The 21,161-nt window shown below is 49.4% G+C and overlaps 1 protein-coding gene across 1 annotated transcript in view; it reads right to left on the bottom strand.

The window, feature by feature from the left end:
- Window positions 1-220: 220 nt before the first annotated feature.
- The window catches only part of ITGB5 (integrin subunit beta 5), a 117,704-nt gene continuing 96,763 nt past the window's right edge, over window positions 221-21,161 (bottom strand). The window contains exons 11-15 of the mRNA XM_019738981.2: window positions 11,857-12,079; window positions 8,329-8,432; window positions 3,211-3,330; window positions 1,667-1,833; window positions 221-979 (exon numbers count right to left, since the gene is read on the bottom strand). Of these exons, the coding sequence (XP_019594540.2) occupies window positions 884-979; window positions 1,667-1,833; window positions 3,211-3,330; window positions 8,329-8,432; window positions 11,857-12,079 (710 nt within the window). The 3' untranslated portion in view covers window positions 221-883. The remainder of the gene's footprint in view (window positions 980-1,666; window positions 1,834-3,210; window positions 3,331-8,328; window positions 8,433-11,856; window positions 12,080-21,161) is intronic.

Below are 21,161 nucleotides of genomic sequence, written 5' to 3'. Positions count from 1 at the left end.
CTTTAAGCAAAAGCAGGGAGGGTCCAAAGATACCTGCTTAGCCCCCCCTAGAGCCCCCCCGGCTGCCCCTCAGTGCCCCATGGAGCCCTGTTTGAAGAGACCTGGTTTTGAGTATTGGACTGGATTGTTGTGTCCCCTGAGGAAGTGCACAGACATTTCAATTCCCCGGGGGCACCGTTCAAAACCACTTCAGAAAGGAACATCCATGTCATAGAGAGTGTCAGGCAAAGACAAAATATTTTGGTTTTAATCTTTACTTTCAATCCCAAACAATCTCTTTCCTGTTCATTACAAAAGTACTAAACAAACATGGACCAGAGAGGAAAATGGACATTTGCAAACTCTGTGCCTTGAACAAGCATCTCAGTAATCCCGTCACCCACACCCGTGTGCAAGGCATAGACATCAGGCAGACAATTATCAGGAATCAGAACTATACCATAAATGCATGGTCTTTTTATTTCATATAAAAATGATCAACATTAAAAAGCCAGACCGTGCATCAATTTTACACATTCTGACAGTCCCAAGAGCCTTCTCCTCTAGCCAGACTGGAGGCCCAGCCCTCCTGGAAGACAGGCAGCCCAGCATCTCAACAGTTCATTGACAGGACAAGGTGGATGTGGTGGGGAAGCCGAGAGCGCCAAGGTCCTCTGGCCTTTCCCAGGCTGGGAGGGGTGGCCACCTAGCAAGGCTCTGGCGCTGTAGCCAGGTGGCATGGCCGGGCGCCTTCCTGTGCAGGAAATGGGCTCCTCGCCCAGGCTCACCAGAAGGTCTCTGTGCTTGTCTATCTAGGGAGCCGTGATTGAGTGGAACAGCTGTCCAAAGCGTATCAGTCTCTGACTTTATCATTCACCCCCTCCAGCCCTCTGAGAAGGAGCTGTCAGTCCACTGTGCCATTGTAGGATTTGTTGAACTTGTTAAAGGTGAAATCCACGGTGTGTGTGGAGATGGGCTTTCTGTACAGAGGGTTTGAAGCCTACAGAACATGCAAGGCAGGAAGAAGTGGGTCAGTTCATTGATTCAAACACACACTCAGGGTTAGAGGCCCTTCCTTGGTGAGTTACCCAGGAAGGCTGCAAGCTGAGCACGCAGGTGGGGCGACAGCCTTGTGCTCCGGTACTGGCAGCCTCCAGCTCGCCTTGCCCTGGGAGAATCCCTCCCCTCCTCTGAACTTGCACTTTCAAGCTCTAAATTAAGGGCTGGGAGATGGTCCCTGATATTCCTTCCAACTTTTACAGTAACTAACTGGAGGCTCGGTGGGGGGCCCTTACTCTGTAACGAGTCCTTCGGGAGCATGCAGTTTGCATGGGGAGACAAGACATACACATATGGACACTGTAATAGACTCTAAGAACCTGAGGGTGTCCCCTGGGTCTGTGGTCTCTCTAAGACTGTCCAGACTTCCTGCTGAGGCAGTGCCAGCTGAGCAGCTCTGCCCCATGCGTCTCCCAACCCGGGTCTGGGGCAGGGCTCTGTTCAGGAACTTCTGTGTTCCCGGGCCATACACGTCTCACCATCCAGAACCCGGCATATACCTCCTCTTTCAGGTTTTGTTTCTTGGTTTGGAACGCCAAAGATGTTAGCGGGTCTTTATCACTTGCTTGAACTCAAGCAGACATCTAAACTTGACATTTTGTCTACTTCCCACGTCCCACGGCCTTACCATTTCGTAGCGGGCCCTGGATCGCTCACTCTGGAACTTTGCAAACTCTCTCCGGTCGTGGATGGTGACAAGCAGCTTCCAGATAGCCAGGAGCGCAAAACCAATCAGGAGAATACTGCCAACCACCACCAGCAGGATGGTCATGGCATTGGGGGCAGTGCCACATTCTGGAGGGGACCAGGAGCACGATGAGCACAGTCATCAGCATCAGTGCTCCCCTCCCACCCCCAACTTCGGGTGTATCTGAAATAAAAGGTACACCTCTCTTCCAAAGGTCTTCCCTTTATTTATCTTAGATCCTCACACTGCGTTTGGAAGACTTGAGTGGGCAGGCAGCTTTCTTCAAGGCACATAAATGAAAGATTCAAAGAGGAGTGTTGATTGTTCCAAGGCCACACAGCAAGTCTATGGCACAGTGCAGGCGAGAACCTTGTAGGCCACGCCACTTCCTCCCACACGCTGTGTATGGCTGTATCTCCCCAGCTTGAAGCACCCCCACCCCAGCCTGGCCCAGTCTCCAGTGCAGGCCGCTGGACCATGCGTCAGCTTCCATGTAAATGGTTTCAAGAGCAGACTGGGCGAGCAGGAGGTTTCATGAAGCCGCTTCCACAAGGGCTGGGCTGGGGGCCAGCCAACATTTGTAAGCCCTTAGTGTGGAGACCTTTGGAGCAAATGTGCTTATTTTCAAAGAACCACAAAGACAGCACTTGGAAGCAAAACTTCATTCTTACAGGCATGCATCCTGGGCTGGTACCACACTTCCCCTGCTTCTGCCCAGGGAAGGCACGTTATGTGGTCTGGCCCAATTTGGAAAAACAGTTTGCAATGCTGTGAATTGAAGAAAGCACATCTTTTCCTGCTCCCCCCGTGCTCCTCCAGAAAAGAATAAAAGGGGTCACACTAGAAACCCTAATTACCCCAAGGCAAAAGGCCATTGGTCCCCGAGCACAAAGCATGAGGCAGAATTATCTGTGCTGGGATTAAAGCTGGGCCTCCTCGTTGGCCCAGGGAGCCCAGCACGGCAGCACGTAGGAATGTTTAACCCAGCGCTCCATCTGCCATTCTTGGACTCCACACTAGGAAGTGCAGTGGCCTGGCCAGGGTGTGTGTGTACCCAGATGCTCCCTAACACAGCGCTGGCCCACCCAGCCCGGATTGTCCAGACTTGCCCTGCACGTACCCTGCAGAGCCCAGCAGCTCCCCACCATTAGCCTTGAGCCCTGCATGTTAAGTGAGTCCTGTGCTCCCTTTCACCCCTGCGCTTTCTCTCCTCTGAGATGAGGCACTCCCCTGGGGCAGGGCCTTGTGCTCCTCTAGCGTGCATGCCCCCCTCCCCAGAGCTCTGCCACAGGAATGGGCCCCCAGAGGTGCAGCCATCTTTCTTCTCAACTCTAGGAGTTAGGTAGTGGGGTGGCCTTAGAGTCTGATCTTCATAAGGAATTATCACCCTCCTTTCTCTGGAGTTTGGCAAGAGTGATGAGGAGAGAATGGGTGACGTGCCTACACGAGCCCCTGGGGGAGCAGACGAGCAGGCCCTCACCCACCTGGCTCCTTGAGGACCGTCAGGTTGGACTTCCCACTGGGCAGGTCTGCGTAGGTGAACAACATGACACAATCCTTGGCAGTTTTGTAGAAACAAAGTACAGCCTCCTGGTCGTCTTTCACTGGGAGAAAACCAAGCAGAAATATCCCAAGTTTGTATCTGAGTAACCCAGAGGCGTTGATGGATGGGGCGAGGAGCCAAACACCTCACAGAGGAAAGGGGATGCAGAGAGGCTTAAGGGGGGGGGGGGGGCTGGGCCTTTAAATATGAATTCAGGTTTCTCACATCGAGAACACAGACTTAGGTGCTGAGTTTAGTTTGCTCTGGGAACTTGAATTCCCTTAGATGGAGGGTTCCCTGTGGAAAGTAAGAAAGGATCTTCAAACCTCGGAAGTGTTTACTGGGTGTGATGTGAAATAAAAAAAGGAATTGCGTGGTGTCAGGATTGGTGAATAGAATTGGCCCTGGAAATTAAAGGGATAAAGAAAAGAAAGCCGTCCTGATGCTCTTTGAGTTCCCACTTGCATCCGCTTGGCTGAGAGCTGGCTGCAGAGGCCAAGCGTTCGCTGCTCTTTCTTAAGGTGTGAAACCAAAAAGACACACAATGTGATGAGAACGTTTGGATAAAAGACTGGTACCCAGAGTGGTGCTGGCACCTGGAGAGAAAGTGAGCCGGCACGAGAGGCCAGGGCTGAGCCCGGACACGGATTGGCCTGCTCCCCTGTAGTAAGACCTCCCTTCCTCAAGCTGCCTCTACTCTTCCCTGTCCCCTAGCTGTTCCCCGATGCAAGCTGTCACAATCCCCGGTCCAGGTGTTATCTGCATTCTAAGGCTTCCTCGGGAAAGTCTTAGATTGGCTTCTTGGAGGGAAAGGAAGTAGAGAAGAGTGTGAAGTAAGAGTTAGGTGAGTGGGTAGGAAATGGCCAGTGGGGCCCAAATGACAATTGCAGGTGAATGTTATACCGTGAAATGCTTTTCAGCTCTGGCCTTTGAAACCCTGTTGCTCAAAGGAGTTCTAACCTGGAACCAGATGTCTTAGGGTGGTTTTCAAACATAAAGGCCTGGACCTTTTCTCTCAGCCTGGTCTGTGAGTGTGAGTGTGTGTGTGTGTGTGTGTGTGTGTGTGTGTGTGTGTGTGTGTGTGTGTGTGTGTGTGTGTGTGTGATAAAAAGCCAGGGAGAAGAAAGAAAAAGGGTAAATGGTGAATTCAAACAGAAACCTTCTCTGTGAAGCAACCAATTCACCTCACAGGGACAGGCTGACAGGCAGCTGTACGTGAACGACTGCAATTGCTCCAAGTGGGCCACGGGAAGGCACTGTCTTATCTTTTTTGAATGTGTGTGCCTAGTTAGGGGGCAAGCTCCCCAGGCCTGCAGGCAGAATTTGCTGTCCTGCTTTAAGTAGCAAAACGGAAGCAGGAGCAGGAAACGGGGCATGAGAGATGGGACTCGGTAACCTCCCAGCTGGCTCCCCCACAGGCCCTGGCGCACAGCAGGTGCTCAGTGGATATGTGTTGGCTGCATACAGGACTCAACACACTCAAAAGCTGTGATTTGGCCAGAACAGTCGGTCAAGATCAGGGAGGCAGGAACAAGGAAGTCTATAAAGAAGGCAAATTAGGGCCAAGACAGACAGGTGGCTGGGCTACAAGTCTGCGCAGCTGAGGTCAAGGCAGAGAACAGGCTGCCAGCAAGGGAGCCTCAGATGCTGAGTCCCTTTCAAGGTCCACAGTCTTTCCCCCCTACTATTTAACAATTTTAAAGTGCATGATTCAGTAGTTTTTGTATATTCACAATGTTGTGTAACCATGCCCACTACCTAATTCTAGGACATTTCTATCACTCCAAAAGGAAAGCCCATACATGCTAGCAGTTAGCCTCAATCCCCTTCTCTCCCCAGGCCCTGGTAACCACGAATCTACTCTCTGTCTCTATGCTTTTGTCTATTTTGGACATATAGTGGAATCATATAACATATGTGGTCTGACAATTAACTTTGCAAACTCATCCTAGAAAAAGTACTACACACCTCATTGCTGAATATCTCTATGGTCACCTTCAAATTACTTCCCTTGGGAAGCTATGCACCGACGCCAGCACCTAGTCCACCTTTCAAAGTAATTTTGGAACTCTTTCTGGAATGGCCATCAGAGCTGTCGTCGTATTACTCTTGATGTCCTGAATGTCATCAAAATGTCTTCTTTCAATATTTCCTTTATCTTTGGGTAAAGAAAGAAGTCATTGGGGGCTAGATCAGGTGAGTAGGGAGGGTGTTCCAATACAGTTATTTGTTTAATGGCTAAAAACTCCCTCACAGACAGTGCCGTGTGAGCTGGTGTATTGTCCTGATGCAAGAGCCATGAATTGTTAGAAAAAAGTTCAGGTTGTCTAACTTTTTCACACAGCCTTTTCAGCACTTCCAAATAGTAAACTTGGTTAACCGTTTGTCTAGTTGGTACAAATTCAAAATGAATAATCCCTCTAATCAAAAAAGGTTAGCAACATCATTTTGACACTTGGTTTGGACTGATGGAATTTTTTGGTCATGGAGAATTGGCTGACTTCCACTGTGCACTTTGACGCTTTGTTTCAGGGTCCTATTGGTACACCCAGGTTTCATCAGCGGTGGTAACACAGCCCAAAACATCATCTTGCCTCTCCAAAAGGTCTTGGCAAACTTTGGTTCTCCTTTTCTTTTGTTTATCAGTGAGCTCCTTTGGGACCTTTTTTTTTTAAAGATAGGAAACGTTTTCCTTTCTTCATGTTTTTATTTTTATTTTTTTTTATTGGGGTACAGTGTGTTTCTTCAGGGCCCTTCAGCTCAAAGTTGCTGCCCTTCAATCTAGTTCTGGAGGGCACAGCTCAGTTCTAAGTCCAGTAGTCATTTTCAATCTTTAGTTGCAGGGGGCACAGCCCACCATCCCATTCGGGAATCGAACCAGCAACCCTGCAACACTGTTGTTCAGAGCTCGCACTCTAACCAACTGAGGCATCTGGCCGGCCCCCTTCAGGGCCATTTTTGCACACACCTTTCTCATGCCAAGATTTTCAGTTAAGAGTTTCCTAACTGTTTCTCTATGGATGTTTACTTCGTCTGCTATGTTTCTCAGTCAGCCGACGATTTTGACGCACAGTTTGATGAATTCTTGCAATGTTTTCTTAAGTTATGCTTGTTACTGGCTGCTCTGACCTCTCTCTTCATCAGTAACACGTTCTCTCTCCTCAGAAAAACGCTTAATCCATTTGTACACGGCCGTTTTCTTCATGGCATTATCCCAATAAACTTGGACTAACATGTGCCTGATTTCACTTCCACTCTTGCCAAGGTTAACAAGAAATTTAATGTTTGTTTGTTGCTCTAATTCAAGCTCAGACATTCTCGTGACAACACACAAAAACACGCAAAAATAATGAACGCCACTCAGCAAGACACCACCACCCATTGACACAAAAACAGCTGTGAGACACTGATATACCCAGGTTATGAAACCTTACCGAGCTGTTTGTATAGTGCTGCCAATGTAAGCACATGGTGGCAAGTTCGCGAATGTAACTGTCAGACCTCGTACGTCCTTTTCTGTCAGGCTTCTTTCACTGAGCGTAATACTTTCAAGGTTCATCCATGTTGTGCATGTGTCAAAACTTCATTCCTTTTTATGGTTGAATAATGTTCCATTGCATGGATAGGCCATATTTTTTCATTCATCAGTTCATGTACATTTGGGTTGTTTCCAATTTTTGACTATTATGAGTAATGCTGCTATGGACATTCATGTACAAGTAAGTACTGCGTTAACCTATATTTTCAATTCTCTTGTGTATACACCTGGAAGTGGAATTGCTGGACTATATGGCGACTATTTTTAATTTGGGGGGAACTGCCAAACCCTTTCCAAAGTGGCTGTACCATTTTACATTCTCAATAGCAGTGCAGGAGGGTTGCAGCACAGGGTCACCATGACTTGATGTAAATAGACTGTTCCAGAATAGTTCCAAACCCCCTCACATGTTTATAGGGCTAAGATAAGTGATTTGCGTCTCTTACCCTTAGAAACTGCTCAGCCTGGAGAGCAATGGCTGTACTGGAGAGACATGGATGCCGCCCAGAGTTGGTGAAAAGCAAACATCTTTGCGCCTCTATCTGAGCCTCCTGGTGGGCTCACAATCAGAAATGGACTTGTAGCCATTTGTCCAGAGTGATAGCAGAGGGATGGAGGGGATGCTGTCAAACTGGAGTGGTTAGAGTAAGAAGAGCCCTAACACGTAAGCCGCTAGGCAACACAGCACAGCAAGGAGTGGGCGAGATCTGCAGAAATGGGTGACCTGCTGTGGGGAGAAGAGCCAAGGTGGCACTCAATCCCAGGTTCAATCCAGACTAAATGAGAGCTCTGCCCCTCTGGACTGAGCGATAGCCGCGCTGGGCTCTGACCAACAGTGCAGAGACTGGCTAGTTGTTCACCAAACATGGCTCCCCTGCTTCCTGAGCACACAGCTTGACCTCATTTCCCAGCCAGCCTTGCAGTTAAATGTGGCTAGATGACCGATGACTGCCCCATGAAATGTGGATGGAAGTTATGTGCACTCCTTCCAGGCCAGGCTCACATACACCTCCTACGTGCTCTTTCATTCGGTCTTTCCCCATTTGCTGACTAAATGGAGAGAAGTCTGAGGACCTGAGAAGGGAGGAACCTCCACAACACAGGGTGCCTAGATGACCACATCTAGGAGAATCTTCACTGGACTTTTAGTGAGTGATAAACTGACTTATATTTTGTTAAGTCATTGAGGTTTGGGGTTTGTTATAGCCGCTAATATTACTTATTCTAACGAATACACTAACTTCTCAGGAGAAGACTGGGTTCCAGTGATGGGACAGAAACTTATGAACAACGAGGTCTCAAACCTTAAAGAGTCTGGAACCTATGCCCTAGCTCACCAATCCTCTTGGGGAGCCGGCAGTCATGCCAAGAACACTGAGGCTACGTCCCCTAACTCAAGGCTAAAACTATCCTCCTCCCCGCCAAGCAGCCTTCAAGATCATCCCACAGGGGAGAAAGTCTGTACATGTCTGCTAAGGTCCAAAAGGGGACGGCCGCACAGGGCTGCTCCGGCACACTCACCGATGTTGTCCACCCACGTGATCACCTCATCCTTGCACAGGTTTTGGCAGGTCTGGTTGTCAGCTGGGCTCCCTGAGTGAAGCAGCAAGCACTCGACACAATCTCTTTGGAAAAGAGGCAATAAATGTGCATGTTAAATGCTATTTAGTAGCTCCACACAAATAATGAAACAGCTCCCAGCAAAGCCGATCTCAGCCTTCCTGCAGGCCCCACAGGCTTTAACTTCTGCCCGTCTTCAGCTGTTTGGCTTCAGGTAATGTTGCTGTTCCACCCTTACGGCTGTGGGGAAGCCCGAGGGTTCTCGGAGGAACATATGAGTTCAGAGGCATGTCTCGTCTACAAGTTAAGTTGTGGGTTGGAGACCTTTCAAATTCCGACAGCTGGAGCCAAATCCATCTGCACTCCGGTGCACCAAACACCTGACTGAGGAGTCTGCTCCAGGCAAGAAGTTTCTGAGTGATAAGAAACTGTGACCCCAGCCTCACAGAGGGGTCCTCACACCCATGGCCAGTGCTTGATGACCCCATATTGTCCCAATTCCCAGGATATCCCCGGTTATCACTAGGGCAGGGCTCTCACAACCTTCTGCATATTATACTCTCCAGGGGGCTTTGAAGACAAAATACCACTGCCTAGGCGAACCACCCCACAGAATTACATCTCTTAGCTGGAGCCTGGGCATATGAGATTCTGCTTAACAGTGAGGGCCGAAAACCACTGTCCTGGGGACTCTCAGGCCCTCGCCCCCTTCTCTCTCCCTGAGGGAGCCCACCTGGCAGGGTCCCAAGGGCCCTGCTGTCTACTCACCTGTTAGTTGGGCTACACTAAGACTCTGGTAGAGGACAGAGTCACAGCCCGCGACCAGGGGATGGGAAGGAGGACAAATAAAGTCAAGGGCAGCTGCTGGATCCAGCACCCAGGCGCTCCCTCTCTCAGACAACCCTCTCCCCAAATCCTTACTTCACGTTCTGAACATTAAGGAGGAATGGGCAAGTGAGTAGATCGTGAAGAGAAAGTACATAAGATTTTCTTAAGAGGGTTTTAATATGCTTAAGAATTCAACTATCCCAGAATTGGACACAAAAATCCCACTCTCCTGGGAATGACTTCATGGAAACATTCCAGAGTTACAAACAAGTTGGTGATGTTTGCATTGCCCCTGAGGCTACAGCTCCCAAAGGCAGGCAAGTGAGACGGGGCTGCGGTCCAGGAAGGGGTGGCTCCAGCTCTGGTCATTCACGCTAACCCAGCGGCACCCCTCCAGCCTCCTGGATTAACACGTTACAAAGCAGGGTGACTGCTTCTGGTCTCAGCTGAGAGTCACTGTGCCCTCCAACTGCATTCCCTGCTGTCATTCAACCACAGGGCCGCTTCTAGAAAATATTCCCTAATTATCCACATAGACATATCAGTCTAACTTGTGTGATTCACGTATGAGGTTGAAATTGTGATATATTGTGGTCATTAATAAAATAGGTCTGGGCTTTTAAACAAACAAGTTGCTGGGAGAGATTTTGCACAGAACCTGTTAATTGAAATCAGCTGAGGCTGAGTGTGAATTCACCCAAGGTGAAGGGTACGTGTGGTTAGTTCTACAAAGTAGAGATCAGCTGCTCTGAAACCCCAGGAAAAAGAAGGACACAGGGCATTCAAAATCGGGGGGCCCTCAGCAAAAAAGCAAGTAGAAAAAGAGCCTGCTAGAAGTGACTATCAAAAGGACTTTGAACAAAAAAGAAGTTGCAGCAACTAGGCTGTGAACGAGACTAAGGGTCAGTGTGGCCCAGAGACAAGTAAGAAGGAATAGCGAGGTTCCCTCATGACAGACATCTCTTTGCTCCCTTTGCTCCTTGGGTATTGCTTAATGGATAATTAATTACCATGTCTATGTCTTCTAGGAAATGAATGCTTTCAACATTTAAAGCTAGGGTTGTTTTCCCATGGAACCTTTCAACTAATCTAAGCCAATCATACATTGCCTTGCTGCCCCAGAGGAAGAAAAGAAACGGACTTTATTTACTTTTATTGATTCCACGTGCGTTGTCCTAGCTTCGCAGGCCCCCACCCTACCCCCCATCCCTCCATTAACTTCATGTGCCCCAAGGACTGGGACCATACACTCAAAAGGGTGTTGCTGGTGGGATGGGGGGGAGGGCACCTCCGTCCAGCATAAAATGTGGACGATGGCTATGATTCCATGCTCGGGTGGCCACAGCTATGTGGGCTCCAGATCCAGGATCCTAACCTCCTCCCCTGGGATGTTTCTCTGAATTCCTGTTGTTTCTCCACTCTTAGCAGGGCTAAAGTGGATCTGTTTTTCTTCTCCCTTACTCTCCCCGGCTCTCTTCCAATTACACAGAATAAAATCTGGCCCAGTCTATCTTTGTCTCTCGACCTGCAGCCAGCTTTCAATTACGCACGCCTGGATTATTTGTGGCAAATGTCCAACCAGGGGTCCTGCCACCCAGAACGTTTCTGCCCACGGACTCATCAGCAGCCACGGCAGGCACAGAGAGCATGCACTCATTTTATTATCGGCCTGAGCCAGACGCTGGGAGGGGAAATCTGCCAGAAGAAAATTGCACAGTTGCGTTCCCCAACCAAAGAGAAATGCCGTCTGTATTATTATTTGTTTCTGATCATCTGTGCCCCTCCTCGTCCCTCCCTGCTGGCACCTTAGCATGGATGATGATGACGCAGCTGTTTCTCTAGCAAAATTCAAGAGAAACTGTCATTCTTGCTTTCCCGATGGCATAACTCCTTGGTTTTTTTTAAATTCCCTCTCATTGGCACTCTGGCAGGATGTGAAGGGCAGAGCTGTGGGGAGGTCAAGCCGGGGAACGTGACCCTGTGGCTGAGTCACTGCAGGCCAGGCGCCCAGATCTAGACAATCTGTGCATTCATTGGCAGCACAGAGCCAGCGTTCCATTATCTGTATAAATGGAGCAGAAAATTCAACAGCCTCGGCAGTTTGTTTCTGGCATGGCTCATCCAGGTCAGGTGCCCTCCTATCCAATTTACCTTCTGATTATGTTTTCTTTAAAAGGGCATGTCCCACATGGGTGTCCCATGAAACACTGTTTGGGAGATAGGAATGTGGGGGAGGGGTGTGATCAAATGCACTCGTAAGAAAGACGGCCGCTGAATTCCCTTTTGAAATATTTAATAGCACACTAAAGGCCGTGAGAAGATGTTATTTTGGCTACCAAAACCAGTTTAATTTCTTTTAACTCAGTAACCTGGTAATTTCTAAACTTGTTTAGCAATAGAATAGCAGTCTTGTTTTTTTTCTGTTTTGTTTTTATTTTCTTACAAAATCCCCATGGAACCAGAGCTTCAAAGATGCTATTTTAGTTAATGTTAGTAAGAGTTTCGCTCCCCAGCAAGGCTGGGAGGGTGCAGATGGGGAGTGAGAGGCTGGCAGCCCTGAGGGCTGACTGGCTGGAAGAAGGCTTGGTCTGGGGTGCAAAGCTGGAGTGAGGGGGGAAAAAGGATGCAAGGTATTCCAAACCTGTGGGTGGGGGCCATTACCTCTTGGTGCTGCAAGCATCTGGGCAGGTTGGGCACTTCTCACATGTCTCCCCAAAGGCTCCTGGCTCTGTGCATTGGCACTGCCCACACACGCAGTGCCCACGGTCGCTGCAGATCTGGCCATCTTTGCCCCGGCACGTGCTGATGTCTGTTGAGCAGTTACAGTTGTCCCCAATGTAACCTGCATGGCACTTGCATTCTCCGCAGTGACACTCGCCATGCCCTAAAAGGACACACATAACATATCAGCGCCTGAATGCATGCCACGTGCCAGGCACTGGAGGTCCAACAGAATGAGACACTGTGCCCTCAGAGTCTGTTTGGACACATAGAGAGGGCCTAGTGTTGACAGGGAGTGACAGCGGGGCTCCTGGGCAGCTTGTGTGGCCTGGCAGGGTCTGGGGCAGTGCTCCAAGTTGGTGCAGAATTTGGCCAAGTCACGCCATAGAACCAGGGCCCCAGAGAGCTTCTCCCTGCCTCAGTCGTTGTGTGACTAATAACCCCCAAATATGTCCTCATCTTAATTCCCAGAACCTGGGACCATTACCTCTTATGGTAAAAGAGACTTTGCAGAAGTGATTAAGTGAAGGATTTCGAGATGGGGAGAGTCTCCTGGATTACCCAGTGGTCCCTAAATGCCATCACAAGGGCCCATAGAAGGAGAAGGCAAAGGGAGATGGGACAACAGAGGCAAGATGCTACACTTTGAAGATGGAGGAGGAGGCCCCCAGGCCAAGGAATGCAAGTAATGCAGCTCTAGAAGATGGAAAGGGCAAGGAAAGGACCGTCCCCTAGAGCCTCTGAGGGAGTGCCAACACCTTGACTTTAGCCCACTGGAAATGACTTCAGACTCTGACTTCCAGAACCGGAAGAACAGCATTGTGTTTGTGGGAAGTTGTTACGGCCACAATAGGAAACCAGCACAGTTGCCATGTCTCAGTCTCAGTGAGCTGCTGAATTCTTGCTCTGGACTTGAGCGTGCAGCCCAGAGTGGGGTGACAGAGGAGCAGGTTGCCAAGAGCAGTGGGGGAGGCTAACACCGCTTTACTACTATGTAACAGTGTCAGGCTCCACAGCATAAAACTGATTAATTCTTAAAGCCATCTGCGCGTTAGGGATTATCATCCTCCTCACTTCGCAAGTGATGAAACTGAGACATAGAAAGATGGAGAGGCTTGTTGAAGGTCATACAGTCAGCGGCCACGGAGCCAGAACGCAAACCAAGGAGCCTGACTCCCGAGTCCATGGTCTGAACTCCAGGAACCATGGCGTCTCAGAAGAAAAGAAGATGGAGCATGCCCGAACCAAGATGAGGACCGGCTGAGGGTCATCCTACCCCTCTTGCAGAAGGGACCACTTCCACAGCCTGCTGGGGGAAGGGCTGGACACCCCTTCAAGGTTCTTCAGGTGTCAAGGGCAGGGAAGTGCTCAGCTCGGAGGACTGTATGAGTGTGTTCACCAGGCACGTATGTGTGGGTGGGTGCATATGTGTGCACAGGATGGACAGTGAAAACGATGGGAAGTACCATCTTCCCAAGGGGCCAAGAGCCTGACAGTGAATTCTCAACTCTCTACACTAACAGAGGCAGAAAGCAGTGCTATACATGGCACTTAATTTTTAAAAATCCTCCTAATACTATTATTGCAGCATATGTTCCTTCCTGATGCCATTTTGCTAAGCCTGATATTAATAGCACCAAGAATTTGCCTTCACGGAGCACCCACTTACACACTAGCAGGAGACTGGAGAGGCAGGGTGGGCACTGGACAGGTGGGCACCTTGTGCTTTACTCCCACACCTGAGTCAGTTATCCTGCTGGTTGGATCCCAGCACCTTCTGTTGTGTGTGACGCACACACAAGTCAGGTCAGTCCGTCCTAACTCCAGAGAACTTCCTCACCTGCCACTTACTTCCTGCACCCCCGCGCTCTGTCGGCTCTGCAGTGCCTAGAATCTTGAGGCAGCAGGGGGGCCATCTGGAGCAGCCAGGCCTCCCATCTCTCCCATGCCCACAGCCTCTCTGCTCACAGTAGACATTATGCTGGGTGAGAGCACCATCCCGTCTCACTGGCAGTGCCAAGGCATATGGCAGCCCTCTGGGAGAGGAGAGAAAAGCCAAGCCGGGCCAAGAGGAGGCTGTGGAGTACAGTTTAACTGCCTAGAAGCTGGTGTGAGAGCCTCAGGAGAGAGCAGCACCCTGCTCAAGGGTGAGGGGTGAGAGGGGTGTTAGAGGGGAACGGCAGCAGAGAGCACAGCTCATCCCGGGGAGGGAGGCCGGCACGCCCCTCCTCTCCACCAGTCTATGAAGAGCATGGGTTGCAAGCCACGGCAGGCAGGAAACCACCCCGCACAGGAAGTCTTCCCAAATGAAATGGCTCCAATCGCACAATTCCTTCACTCTCCGGCCTCAGAGACCACACTGGTCAAAAGCCTGTTTTAAATTAACATGGTTCACTGTCTGGGGTAATCCCCCCTCCCCAACATTTTATTATGAAAATTTCCAAACCAGCAGCCAAGTTGAATTATACAGTGAACATCCACATACTCCCCACTCACATGCCACCCTTAGTGTGTTACCCATTGCTTTATCTCATATCTACCCACCCCTAGATCCACTTCATCAAGTCATATTTCTAAATGCATTTCAAAGTGAGCTGCAGATATCAATGCACTTCAGGGGTAGGTTTTTAAATGCTGATCCGGCGCTCGCCAATGGGTCCTACATCATCACACCATCCCGTAAAGCAAAACTGCACCAAGTAGAAGGCTTGGTCAGTGCCGTACTTACGAGCAGCAAAGAGAGTCCTCAGGCCAGAGGGGCTGCTTTGCTGGAGGTGGTGAGTGTTGTTTTTCTTCCTACTCTCATTGTTTCTTCCTGTTCTCATTGTTTCCTACTCTCATCATTTTCTTCCTACTCTCAAATATAACCCAACACAATGTTCCAAAGTGTCCAGGGTTTGGAGAGGAGGTAGCATTTTATTCTGTTGAAGACCTGGGTTTGGGGTGAAGTGTAAGTGTGCTGCAGGGAGAACTTGTACCCCGTGGTGACTGGGCATCTACCGTGTTTCCCCGAAAATAAGACCTAGATGGACAATCAGCTCTAATGCGTCTTTTGGAGCAAAAATTAATATAAGATCCAGTCTTATTTTACTATAAGACCGGGTATGATATGATATGATATGATATATGATGATATGATATGATATGATATGATATGATATGATATGATTGATATGATATGATATGATATGATACCGGTCTTACATTAGTTTTTGCTCCAAAAGACACATTAGAGCTGATGGTCTGGCTAGGTTGTATTTTCAGGGAAACACAGTGAGTGAGAATGATGGCAAAACAGGCAAAGGTGCCTGCTGCTCTGTACTTTCCACTGGGAAGGTTGATCAGCAAGTAAACCAGCTGCTTTGGGTACATCTGATCCCATAGAGGCCTGAGAGCTCCAAAACCCACCCCGAGGCTGGCAGGTGAGGGGACCCCAGATCAGGGGTCAAGTAGACAGTCAGGAGTCAAGGGCAGAAGAGAGTTGGAGTTCATGATTCCCCAAAGGTCACCGAGGTTTCGGGGAAAGGGACAGGACTCAGGCCATCCCTGAAAGTCTCATAAGCCACAACACTTGAGCACAGCAAAAACACAGCAAGAAAGAATGGTGTACAAAGAACCTGGAAAGTGGTCAGAGCCCACTTCAGTGGGCTGAGCAAGCAAGTGGGAGCTGCTGAGGGGCTGCGGGACATTAGAAAATCCTTATGCCCATGGCTTCGGACCTCAAATATCTGGTGATTCCAAAGCAAAGCCCCAGCAAGCCAAACAAGGAAGGAAGCCGCGGGCTCCATGCTTCGAAGAAGAGCTGAAGCCTCCTGAAGGCTTCTCCTCAGTGACGCCCCCTGGTAGCCCTGACGAGTTCGCTTGTCAGGTAGTTGATCACCTTTCAAAGACAGCTTAAAGCAGCGACGACAAAGATGTGGCACATGCTGCCATGTCCCCCTTCACACCTCATCATGGAATTCTTTTCCAGAGAGCCTGGGAGGGGCCTCAGAACCTTCCTCAACTCTGCACTCCCGGCAGGTTCTATCATCCTGGGAGCAGTGCACAAGGTATGACTACTTGCCATATTGGTTTAAAGCTTCCAAGCCTCCTTTAGAAAGCATAACCCATATAGAGTGTTAAAAACTATGTAGGTCTGGTCACATTTTATCATAATCCACGTCTCAGATCCTGCAATTGGGCTCAATCTGCATGTGCGGGGATTTCCCACAACTTCTGGTCTGCCCTTGGCCGCTCCCAACATCCCAGTGGGAACACGTGTTATTAAAATGACGAGGGTCATTTGGCCCTGTCCCAAGGATCAATAACCTGCCCGTCACCAGCAGAAATGAATGGGGACTGCGAACATGGTCCTGGCAAACAGCACACAGACGCCCTAAGCAAGGACCCCTCATCGGAGCAAAGCTCATTTAGAATGCCCCCCCCAACACCTTGGCAAAGTGAGTTGAATTTAATGATGCCTGTTTAATATTGTGCAGACATAAAAATATTTTCATTACACATAGATAGGGATATTGAAGGGCATGTGAAAGCACTTTGTAAGCTGTGAATTGCTACATGTGCAAGTTATTAGTAGTACTACCTTTGTTAGAATGATTGATAGCTAAATGGACAGGAAGTTGTAAATGGGTCCATTTATACAGAATTCAACAGCTTTCCTTCAGCACAACAGTGCCTGTGTGGGCTGGGGGCCAAGACGTGGCCTCCTTGCCTCCTTTTATAAAATAGAATGCGGGCTATTTAGAGGAAGGGGTGCCCTTGAAGCAGGCTGGGAAAGAGCTGATGGAAAAAAGGAAGAGAAACCAGTGGCCTGGAAGCCAAAAGGGACGTGAGAGGAAGGCCCAGCACCAGTGTTCTGTAGAGGTCAGAAGGGCAATTCCGACAGTGGCTACTGGGTTTTGCTACCGTCAGTGGAGATGGGAGGGCAGAACCCAGCCACTAGAGAGGTGAGGAAGTGGTGACAGTCTGGGTAGGCAACTCCCAAGTTACCTGGTGGAGCAGGGAAAGAAAGCAATGGGAAGGACAGGGGATTTTGAAGGAGGAATATATTTGAGCATTCTTCTGACTAAAGAGAAAGATTGAGAAGATAGAAAGTTTTGGGGGAAATGGAGGGATTGAGGGAATGGCAAACTCTAAATTGATCACAGTGGAAAGAGATGTAGTGGGAGAAACGGGAGAGGACGGGCTGAGGGGTGAGGGCTGTGGCCAAAGATGCTACATTTTCAGACCCAGCAGTGGAGTTCAAGGTCACGGCGGATCAGCTGTGTGAAAGGCTGAGGGACAGCGCTGGTACCAAGTTCAAATCTGCCCTCCACATCCACTCTGTCACCTTGGGCAAGTCCTTAAACCTGCGTAATGATCTGTTTCCTCATCTGTCAATAAGGACAATGCCTTCCTCGTGGGAATGTTTTGAGACCTGTGGGGTTATTGCAAGCACAGCCCCTCACGTGGTATCTGGCACAGGGGGCGCTCAGGAAACGGTAGCTGGAATTGCTGGGATTGCCACTGCAGCTGAGCAATCGAGGAACACAGAGACCAATGCAGTGGATAGCTTGGCACAGGGAAATGCAGGACGCCTGGAAGGTAGGACTTGGGGGAGAGGGAGTGAGCGTGCGGTGCAGTGTAGGGGGTGACCAGGAGGTCAGTAAGTGACAGGGATGAGGACCATGAAGTGGGATGGCACAACCTCAAAGGAGGGGAGTGAGTTCAAGGGGGTGGAAAGCAAAGCAGGGAGCACTGAAGAGCAAGGGGAGTGCGGAGTGGGGGGTGGGAAGCAGTCAGCATCCCCCAGCACCCCCCCCACCAATGCTCTCCGGGACCACCAGTTTTAGGAAAAGGGGGGCGTGGGGATTCCTGCGTAAGGCTGAGGATGAAGAGAAGCCTGTTTACCCTGGAACGTGGCAGGTGGTGAAGAGCAGAGCTGGGCTCCAAGGACACTTTTGGAAAAGGCAGCAGTAGGTGTAGTGGTTAACGTGGGGCTTCTGGAACCTGTGCCTGGGTTAGCCTCCTAAATTTGCTATTTACCAGAAGGAATGGGTGTTTAACCCCTCTGTATCTTCGTTTCTTCTTTTTTAAAATGGGGCTAATAAAAGTGCCCCCCTTGTAGGGCTGTGTGAGTTCAATCACTTAACCAGGATAAGGCACTTGGTGTTGGGCATATAGTAAGTGCTCAATAAATGCTAGTGAAGTTCATCACCATCATCATTGTTGTGGTGGTTATAATGGGAGCGAGGGGAAGGGGTAACATGGGGTAGATCTTCTTGGAGGATAGGCGGGGAGCACCTTCTGGGAGCTCGGATCAAAGATTTTCAGGGTGAAAAGCTCCCATAAGGTTACCTGATCCAAGTCCTGCCTGAAAGGAGAACACCTGACAGAGCGGGCCCCCAGAGCCTTGGTGGGGAGGTTGACACACAAAGGTGCCTGAGATTCTGCTTGGGAGGCTCCTTAGGTGTGTCAATGTGTAGCCCAGGAGGGAGGGAAGCAAACCCGGCCCTCAGCAGGAAGAGGACAGCTAGATGTCTGAGGCACGGCTATGGGACCCTTGGCAAACAAATCATCTCTCCACAGCTGGTCCAAAAATAGATCTCATCCAGCTCGGAACAGAACGCACTGTGGCTTCCCTCAGTGGCAGCTTCCGTCCCCTCCGGGAGTCCATTCTGACTGACAGGGGAGGGCTAAGCTCAGTTCCTGGGACAGGAAGGACACTTCCCTCTCCCTTTTCTCATGGCCCTGTCTCCCTCTCCCTCCCCACACGTATGTATGGTCACTTCCTCTCTCTCTCATTGTTTCCTCTCAGTTCCTGCCTCTCACAGAATCCCCTTCTCCTCGAAGTCCCAAGGCCCCCACCCTCTCCCACTGCCTGCAGCATCTCCTTCACTCAAACCCTCTGTCTGCCCCCCAGTCTCCCCCTCCTCTTTCTCTTCCCCTTTTCTCAGGAGACAGCCATATAAACAGGAAGCGGTTAAGAGAAAAAGAAAAAGAAGGGGTGTGTGCGGGAAAGCCTTTGCTCCTTTGGAATATTTCCCTGTCACTGAAGTCCGGTCTTGTCTGTGTTCTGGACACCTCTGGGTGGAACCCTGGGCCCAGCTCCTGGAACTCTCCAACAACCGTGTTAAAAACAGCAGGAACCCAATTCAGAGCTTAACTTGCTTCCAGCCATGGGGGTCTGTGTGACTCAGGGGCCCAGAGAATCTGCTGAGCCAGGGCAACTGGGATTAGATCCCACAGCCCTGCCCTCTTCAGCCTCAGGCGGATGTTTGGATCCCCCCACCCCCACCCCGTACCGTCTGTGGACACACAGCAGAGAAGAGTAGCCTCATTGTCACGGATACACTGGCGCTCACAAAAATCTCCATGGAGAACCAAAGCCAGACGTGGCCTGACCTCTCTGGGGCCAAACGCATATACAGGCTTGCGAAAGGGTATGGCATATCTGTCTGGGGCTTCTGAACAAGGGGAAACTCCCTCCTAGGAAGTGCTCTTCCTGGTTCTTTGTTGACAAGCAGGTTAGTATTACATAACAGGCCCTCCCGTGTCCTCAAGTGTCCCTGCTTGGCCCATGCTGCCTGCCAGTATTCTCAGGGTGTGTCCGAGTCTGATCCTCGTGGGACCGTGCCCCTCTCACTACTTTGTCTTTCCCTCCCGTGCACTGGCTTTGGTTTCAAAACAGTAAAGAACAGAGCTTTTTGAGATGCACAGGATATGTTCCCCATTCCCTCGTAATGAACCTTAGCCTGGCTCCAGGCACTTCAGCAAAAACAAAATGAACCTCCAGCACCAAGACAGAAGTCACTCTTTACAAGTGGCGTACTCCCCAGGGGCTTCCTAAGCCTGTAAACACCACATTGTCTTGCCAAGGATGAGTTAGTTACTGACCAGAGAACCTGCCAACGTCGGGAAGCTCCTCCCACCGAGAAAGCACAGCACTGCTCCATTAAACACCAAGCCTGAACTTAGCTCATGCAGAAAGTCTCTGACCAACTCAGTGCTTTCCTTACCACTCTGCTTGCAACTCCTTGGACCTGCTCGGTTGGGGACGTCCATTTCTGAATGGGTGCCACTGTACAATCTCAGCTACCTACTTGCTGGCTCTGGGCAGTGGTCCAGTTTCCTCATCAATAAGAGAGGAATAGTGCCTTGTATATCTTACAAGATTGAGGAAATCCTTTGTAAATGTGTAACAGAAATGTACGGTGTAAGCACTTCACTTGGATTATCTCATTAGTCCTCCCAATAACCCTACACAATGGTACAATTATTACCCTAATTTTCCCAACTATGGAAAACGAGGCATGGAGAGGCCAAGTAATTTATTTGAAGTCCCACAGCAGATAGGTGTTGGAGCTTGGATTTGAACCATATTTGTTCAGCCCCGGAGCCCATCTTCCTAACCACTACATATACGGCCTCTCCAGCATAATCCAGTCATGATTAAATGATAAAAATTAAAACACATAGGATGAATATTCAAGGTGACCCAGGCTGTGGTATAATTAAAAATGTGTAACAGACCCATCCACAAGGCTGGCTCTTTTAAATAACTGAGCATTAAATCACTTTGGCCTCCATTTTCTTATCTGTCAAGTAAGGGTGGTAGACTAGGTGAGCTCTAAGTTTCCTCTACCACTGACATTACTGTTCAAGGTCAGAGTAGGGAGAAATCTGAAGAGCCTGGGACGGGCTCCAGGTAAAGCTATAGGTTTTGGAATAGATGAGAGAAGGCATTTGGGGTGCAAAAAATAGCATGAGTTCATTTGTGAAGATGAATAGAGAGAGTGGGCATCCTGGAAGGGATGTATTTGAAAGGGAGAGATGGGTAACAACGGAGCTAGATATGGGCCTATTGGATGGATGTATGGATGAATAAATAGATGCATGGGAAGGAAGGAAGAAACAAAAGAGGGAAGGAAAGAGGGAGGGAGTGTAAGGAGGGTGATTGTAGAGGATGGGGCCTGAGTGCTACACTGAGGAAATTTGAGTTTATCCTTTAGGCCCCACAATACACTTATCACTGAGGTGAGCTGAGGGCCTCCCCTGGACCCTACAGCATTCTCATGGTTCATTTCCCATTCAATGGTCTTCCCATTCCCCAAGTCACTTCCAATGTGGCCTCCTTAATCATTGTTCTCAATGTAAATTATATGATGACACTGTTTTTCTTAAAACCCTGTAATGGCCCCTCGTCACTTAAAGTGTACCTTCTATTATTTATACTTTGTGCACAACAGACAAGGACTTTCACTGTC

This window comes from Rhinolophus sinicus, linkage group LG01, assembly GCF_036562045.2.
Source record: "Rhinolophus sinicus isolate RSC01 linkage group LG01, ASM3656204v1, whole genome shotgun sequence".
Taxonomy (NCBI): domain Eukaryota; kingdom Metazoa; phylum Chordata; class Mammalia; order Chiroptera; family Rhinolophidae; genus Rhinolophus; species Rhinolophus sinicus.
Note: the sequence above shows the minus strand (reverse complement) of the source record. Positions and strands in the feature narration are given on the sequence as shown.